Source organism: Hippopotamus amphibius, chromosome 9, assembly GCF_030028045.1.
Source record: "Hippopotamus amphibius kiboko isolate mHipAmp2 chromosome 9, mHipAmp2.hap2, whole genome shotgun sequence".
Taxonomy (NCBI): Eukaryota; Metazoa; Chordata; class Mammalia; order Artiodactyla; family Hippopotamidae; genus Hippopotamus; species Hippopotamus amphibius.
The window spans coordinates 43,743,354-43,751,443 of record NC_080194.1 but is presented as its reverse complement, the minus strand read 5'-3'; the positions used below and the strand labels follow the sequence as shown (position 1 = coordinate 43,751,443).

The 8,090-nt window shown below is 38.2% G+C and overlaps 1 protein-coding gene across 2 annotated transcripts in view; it reads right to left on the bottom strand.

The window, feature by feature from the left end:
* Nucleotides 1–322: 322 nt before the first annotated feature.
* The window catches only part of PAAF1 (proteasomal ATPase associated factor 1), a 42,808-nt gene continuing 35,040 nt past the window's right edge, over nucleotides 323–8,090 (bottom strand). For both annotated transcript variants that reach the window (XM_057748536.1, XM_057748538.1), the window contains 2 exons: nucleotides 2,174–2,256; nucleotides 323–780 (listed from right to left, as the gene is read on the bottom strand). In XM_057748536.1, coding sequence (XP_057604519.1) covers nucleotides 703–780; nucleotides 2,174–2,256 — 161 coding nt within the window. In that variant the 3' untranslated portion in view covers nucleotides 323–702. The remainder of the gene's footprint in view (nucleotides 781–2,173; nucleotides 2,257–8,090) is intronic.

Here is an 8,090-nt window from a genome sequence, read left to right as displayed (position 1 = left end):
TCCAGGGATCACACTTTGACAGCTGCTGCCTTTACAATTATATGATTCAACTTCATCACCCGTGTAAAGGCTGACCAATCACATCAGTTTGCCTGGGACAGAAAGTCCCATGTAGCAGAAAACCCCTCAGTCCAAGGAAAACTGGGATGGTTGGTTACCCTACCTGTATAAGAATCTTTCCCAGGTTGTGTATGGAATATTTATGGCTACTGTCAAGTAGTCCTACCCTACAGCCAGGCTAACAGGAAGTGCCTGAGAAAGGAATCCCATCACCGTGACTGACTTCTGGCTAGAGCAAGAGTATTCAACAAAGATTCTCAAATTCAGACTCCTCCAAACATATTCTCTTTATTTCCTCCAGAGAACAGGCTTTAGCCCTCCAGTCCTTGTAAACATTTAACAATTGTGTGGGATCAAACTATAAGCATCCAAATCCTTGTCCTGTGTTGCTGGGGTGAGTTTAAGGGAGAAGTTGGGACAAATGCAGCAAGCACATGTGAGCCTCTTACTCAGTTCAAAGTGGGTCTTATCATGGAATGATAGCTCCACACGGGCCAATGCAGCTGACTTTCCGTTGCTTCCAAAGGGTACCCAATACAATAAAGGGCACCCATGGTCCTTCCATGGTCCTTGATGATGTTTCTGCTCACTGCTGATCAGAGTAAATCTTTTTCATTACCCGGGACTCCTCTTCCCAAGGGGTCAGAGATCAGAGAGCTGATAGCGTCGCACAAGACCATCTCGACAACATGTATAGATCTGCTTCTCCCATGTGGCTACCTGGAACACAAGAGTTCACAGCTCAAAGGAAGCCTGGGATTCTTTCATTTCAAAAAGATAAAGCCTTGTCATTGACCCCCACTAGTACAAGGAAGTCTGAGAAGCTTTACTGACTCCAAAGACAAGAATTATATCCACGATACATAGTTAAAAAACAGCTGGCCAGAATCAAGGGGGCTCATGACTGCAGAAGAGAGAAACTAAGTGGCCAAGCAGACAGCAAACCCATTACCATTGTGCATGGTTTAGTGCAGAGGGTCTGTACCAGGGGAGCAGATGGTCCATAGAAAGGCCTGGGTATCCTTGAACCTTATAAAATTATATGCAAAGAAGTTCTCAATATGTGCCTTTTTATCCTGAGGAGGATTTCATCAAATTCTCAAAGTAGTCTGAGACTCAAAGAAGGTTAAGAACCGCTAATTAAGTGGAAATAGCATGAATTCTGAGTTAGCTTAATCATAGACTTGCTAATATGTAGCTGCATGACCTAGGGCAACTTTCTCAACCCCTCTGGGCCTGCTTCTTCATTTGTAAAATGAAAATTATATGTTAATTCACAATACAGAACAATATGCAGGAATCTTTTTAAATGAAGCGTATCTATTATATATGCATTTGTCTGGAAACAGCTCCAAAATGTTATGTAAAATAACCCAAGTCATACAGCAATACATATAGAATGATCCCAACTATGTACAAACTAAAAACAAAACTATATTATTTACTTAAATACATAAACAAAGGTGCAGTGCAAATCCTCCAAGAAATGTCTTAAAAGATACATGCCAAACTATTAATGCCAGTTACTTCAGGAAAGAAGAGTGGAACCAAAAAGTCTTAATGCAGACTTTTAAGTCTGTACAATTCTGTACTGTTTGAATCTTTATATGTGTGCATTAATTATAAAGTTTTTCAAAATTATAAGAAAAAAAGGAATAATAATATCAATACCTCAAGGAATAACAGCTAATATTAAATAAGATAATATATGTAACACATCCAGAACAATGTCTGGTCAACAAATATTACTTCCCCTTTCATCTTTCTCTTTTCACTCTTACCAAATCAGTCTCGAACTTAAATAATAATAACAATAACAAAGGTAGCTAATATTTACAGAATATTTAAAATATACAAAGAGCTTTCATATGCATTATCTCACTGTTATCCTCATTTCACAGATAAATTGACAGACTGAGGAGGTAAAGTCATTTTTTAAGTTTCTAGAGCCAGTAAGTGATGAAGTTACCTCCGACTCAAAAGTATTTCTTTCTATCCCACCCCTAAGTATTGTATTATCCGGATAACCACAAAGTAGCTGGATTCAGTCCCCTCAAAAGCCCTAGGTCCCAGGTGAGAATCACCCAGGCCTGGTCTCCTCTTAGGTCTGTACCTTGTACACAGGGTCACAGTCAGCCCCAGTGAGCTCAATGACATAGTCTAAGTCTTGCTGGACAATGAAACAGCTTCCGTCACCTAAAAGGCAGAAAGAAAATTCAGATAACTGAAGACAAAGCTGCATGCAAAGTTACAAAAACCAAAACCCTTAATATTTTAGTTTCTTCCTGTACATCACTAGCCTAAAGAAGGTTGTCCTAAGACACAGAATGGCAGACAGGACTCATTATGTGCGCCAAATATGAGGACCTATAAGTGACTGCCTAAAATGCTGGGCTCAAGAGGATTTGAAGGCCAAGTGCAAGCTCAGTGGGAAGAAGAGTTGTGTTTGAAGAGCAATAACTGCCAAGGGCACAGAGCAAGCAACTGTAAGCTTATACATGTATTTGCAAACTTATCCTAGACAATGATTTTTAACAGGGAATTTGCCTATATAAATGTTTTCTTTAAGAAAACTATGCTCCCAAATTATTCTTCAGTCTATAAACTTGACCACATACATTAGGCAAAGAAGGAAAGCTATACGAAGAGAATAAAAGTATATCTAATTTTTAAACTTAATTTTCTCAGATGAGCATGGACAAATGAAATTTGGAATGATCTATAAAGTGCTGAATGGGTGACTTTTTTGTTCCTGTTTTATTTAATATAAAAGTAGCATGTGCTCACTGAAGAAAACGTTAAAAATAAAGAAACAGGGACATCCCTGGAGGTCCAGTGGTTAAGACTCCGCGCTCAATGCAAGGGGCATAGGTTCGATCCCTGGTCAGGGAACTAAGATCCCAAATGCCAAACAGTGAGGCCAAAAAGGAAAAAAAATTAAAGAAACAGAAGTAAAAAATCACCCATATTTACCACTCAAAGATAATTATTGTTCACATTTTAATGTATTTTTCCAACCTTTTCTGTGTATATTTTTATTTTACATGATTGAGAGCATATTGCATAAAAGAATATCTTTATGCATAAGGTTTTTTCTATATTAAGATTATGACTTTGCATAGAACCCTGGAAAAGAATCAAAAGATATTAATTAACCATTTCAAACTTTTTGGAAATCTGAAAAACTGCTTTCCAAAATTATATGTTAATCAATTTTATCTGTTAAGCAATCTACATTGCAACCAGCAGCATACAGGAGGACCTAATCCTTTCTTGCATTATTATTAAAAATAATCTTCTCCAAAAAAGAATTCTTACATTTTAGAGATACATATAGAAATATTGACAAGGGAGTTAAGAAAGTATGATTACCATAGCTACTCTTTTGCACTCAAGTTTCTATATACAAATCTACTTGACAAGCCCCAGCTCTATTCCCATTCTCTCTAGGAAGCCATTTCTAACCATCCCATATAGTAAACCCTTTCTCCCAACAACCTCTTGTGACACTTATTATTCCTTTGATACTTCCACATATTATAATTCTACTTTTTGTGTGTGCTTTGTGACTGGATCACGATGATAAACACTTTTTAGGAGGGCTTATAGGGCAAGTGGTAGTTACAGGAGTAAGAAGAAACTATCACTTATAAAATGTCTACTTTATGTTGAGTACCTACTTTTCTCTAAGTAAACTGAGACTTAGGAAAGTGAAGTGGTTTACCAAAGGTCACAGGACTATTAGATTAAACCATACATAACTGCCATTTTTATAAATAAAAAATGGCCGTATATTAGGAATTTCACAGAGTTGAATCTAATAGTAAGTGATGGAGTGGGATTTAAACTCATTGATTAGGTTGTCAGTTTAGGTCCAAAATCTATGCTTTTTCTGTATCATGCAACTGCCCAATAAAATAAGGGCTAAGTAGGCGATAAGGGCTACAGCTATGGATTCCAATCATTAACAGCTAACACCATGAGAACAGCTGGTCCTTAAGGAAGCATGGAGAAGAAAAGGTAGAAGGACAAAGGCTGAACTCAGGAAATATCTCTGGTTTAGGGATGGTAACACTACCAGGAAGAGAAAAAGCATTCAACTTCAACAAACAATAAGAGAACCTACAGTAAATCATGAATCATGCTAGGCACAATTCCAGGGAAATCAGGGAAAGGAGCAGTAACTGGAGAAAGAGGATAATCAGGAGATTAATTAGTATCACCAAAGTGAAAAGAGCTCACAGTTTTTCGGGGTTTTTTTTAAGCTCTTTATTGGAATATAACTGCTTTATACTCTTGCACCAGTTTTTGAGGTACACCAAAGGGAATCAGCTGTATTTATACATATATCCCCATATCCCCTCCCTCCTGCGACTCCCTCCCACCCTCCCTGTCCCGGCCATCTAAAGCATCACCCACCATCAAGTTGATCTCCCTTTGTTATACAGCAACTTCCCACTAGCTATTTATTTTACATTTGGTAGTGTATCTATGTCTATGCTACTATCTCACTTCATCCCAGCTTCGCCTTCGCCCCCCAGCCCCCACCCCAGCCCCGTGTCCTCAAGTCCATTCTCTACATTGGCATCTCCACTCTTGCCCTGTCACTGGGTTCATCAGTACCATTTCTTCAGATTCCATATATATGAGTTACCATACGGTATTTGTTTTTCTCTTTCTCGCTTACTTCACTCTGTATGACAGTCTCGAGGTCTATCTACCTCATTACATATAGTTCAATTTCATTCCTTTTTTTTTTTTTTGGTTTTATTTTTTTAAACTTTTTATTTGTTTATTTTTTACAATAAACTGCATATATTTAGAGTGTACAATATGGTATCCCAGTCTCCCAATTCACCCCCTCTCAACCCTCCCCACTTTCCCCTTTGGTATCCATATGTTTGTTCTCTACATCTGTGTCGCTATTTCTGCCTTGTAAACCGGTTGATTTGTACCATTTTTCTATAGTCCACATATATGTGTTAATATACAATATCTGTTTTTCTCTTTCTGACTCACTTTACTCTGTATGACAGTCTCTAGGTCTATCTACCTCATTACATATGGTTCAATTTCATTCCTTTTTATGGCTGAGTAATATTCCATTGTATATACGTGCCACATCTTCTTGATCCATTCATCTGTTGATGGGCATTTAGGTTGATTCCATGTCCTGGCTATTGTAAATAGTGCTGCAACGAACATTATGGTACATGTTTCCTGTGGGATTATGGTTTTCTCTGGGTATATGCCCAGTACTGGGATTACTGGGTCATATGGTGGTTCCATTTTTAGTCTTTTAAGGAACCTCCAAAGTGTTTTCCATAGTGGCTGTACCAGCTTACATTCCCACCAACAGTGCAGGAGAGTTCCCTTTTCTCCACACCCTCTCCAACATTTGTTGTTTCTAGATTTTGTGATGATGGCCATTCTGACTGGTGTGAGGTGATACCTCACTGTGGCTTTGACTTGCATTTCTCTAATGATTAGTGATGTTGAGCATCGTTTCATGTGTCTGTTGGCCATCTGTATGTCTTCTTTGGAGAAATGTCTATTTAGGTCTTCCGCCCATTTGTGGATTGGGTTATTTGCTTTTTTGGTATTAAGCTGCATGAGCTGCTTGTATATTTTGGAGATTAATCCTTTGTCCGTTGCTTCGTTGGCAAGTATTTTCTCCCATTCTGAGGGTTGTCTTTTCGTTTTGCTTATAGTTTCCTTTGCTGTGCAGAAGCTTTGAAGTTTCAATAGGTTCCATTTGTTTATTCCTGATTTTATTTCCTTTATTCTAGGAGGTGGGTCAAAAAGGATCTTGCTTTGATGTATGTCATAGAGTGTTCTGCCTAAGTTTTCCTCTAGGAGTTTTATAGTGTCTGGCCTTACATGTAGGTCTTTTATCCATTTGGAGTTTATTTCTGTGTATAGTGTTAGGAAGTGTTCTAATTTCATTCTTTTACATGTAGCTGTCCAATTTTCCCAGCACCACTTATTGAAGAGGCTCTCTTTTTTCCATTGTATATTCTTGCCTCCTTTGTTAAAGATAAGCTGCCCATATGTGCTTGGGTTTACCTCTGAGTTCTCTATTCTGTTCCATTGATCTTCCTTTCTGTTTTTGTGCCAGTACCATGCTGTCTTGATCACTGTGGCCTTGTAGTAGTATAGTTTAAGTCAGGAAGCCTAATTCCACCAACTCTGTCTTTCCTTCTCAAGATTGCTTTGGCTATTTTGGGTCTTTGGCGTTTCCATACAAGTAGTAAGATTTCTTGTTCTAGTTCTGTGAAAAACGCCGTTGGTAATTCGATAGGGATTGCGTTGAATCTGTAAATTGCTTTGGGTAGGATAGTCATTTTCACAGTGTTGATTCTTCCAATCCAAGAACATGGTATGTCTCTCCATCTGTTTGTATCATCTTTGATTTCTTTCATCAGTGTCTTATAGTTTTCTGCATACAGGTCTTTTGCCTCCTTAGGCAGGTTTATTCCTAGGTATTTTATTTTTTGTTGCAATGGTAAATGGGAGAGTTTTCTTAATTACTCCTTCTGCTTTTTTGTTGTTAGTGTATAGGAATGCAAGAGATTTCCGTGCATTAATTTTATATCCTGCTACTTTACTAAATTCATCGATTAGTGCTAGCAGTTTTTTGGTAGCATCTTTAGGGTTTTCTATGTATAATATCATGTCATCTGCAAAGAGTAACAATTTCACTTCTTTTACAATTTGGATTCCTTTTATTTCATTTTCTTCTCTGATTGCTGTGGCTAAAACTTCCAAAACTATGTTGAAAAATAGTGGTGAGAGTGGACACCCTTGTCTTGTTCCTGTTCTTAGAGGGAATTCTTTCAGTTTTTCCCCATTGAGAACAATGTTGGCTTTTGGTTTGTCATATATGTCTTTTATTATGTTGAGGTAATTTCCTTTTATGCCCATTTTCTGGAGAGTTTTTATCATAAATGGATGTTGAATTTTGTCAAAAGCTTTTCTCACATCTATTGAGATGATCATATGGTTTTTATCCTTCAGTTTGTTAATATGGTGTATCACATTGATTGATTTGTGTATAATGAAGAATCCTTGCATCCCAGGAATAAACCCCACTTGATCATGGTATATGATCTTTTTAATGTGCTGTTGGATTCTGTTAGCTAGTATTTGGTTGAGGATTGTTGCATCTATATTCATCAGTGATACTGGCCTGTAATTTTCTTTTTTTGTGACATCTCTGCCTCATTTTGGTATCAGGGTGATGGTGGCCTCGTGGATGAGTTTGGGAGTGTTCCTCCTTCTGCTATATTTGGAAGAGTGTGAGAAGGATAGTGTGGGAAACCAGGGAGGACGCAGAGGACAGTAACTTGGAAACACCTGTGGAGGGCACATGACGGCTGAGTGACTGTAAACATGTTCTGAAAACAGAACCAATCTCAAAGGAAAACCGAGTGCGATAAGTCAGTCACGAAGCCCGATGGTGCCAGCTCCGGGTTGAAGCTTAGCTATACTCCCTAGTAGTGATAATATACACAAGGCGTTCTGTTTTGGCTCTTCTGAAGTCTCATGCCTTGTGTTTTTCATTATAATTTGGTCTCTGCTAGAACACTTTTGATTGTTCTAATATGCCATGGGAATCAGAGCTCAGGGCTCTTGACTGACTTGGTCTTGAGTCCCCTGACCCCATGTTTTCCTATACTCTTGTGTGAATTTTCTTAATTCCGCTGTGCCACTCACATTCAGGTTCGTTTGTGTGGAGGTTACCTCCACAGGATAGGTGTCAGCTCTTCTCTAAATGTTTGATAGAATTCGCCTGTGAAGCCATCTGGACCTGAGCTTTTGTTTGTTGGGAGATTTTTAATCACAGTCTCAATTTCCGTACTCGTGACTGGTCTGTTCATATGTTCTATTTCTTCCTGGTTCAGTCTCGGAAGATTGTACTTTTCTAAGAATTTATCCATTTCTTCCAGGTTATCCAATTTATTGGCATATAGATGCTTGTAGCAGTCTCTCATGATCTTTTGTATTTCTGCGGTGTCAGTTGTTACTTC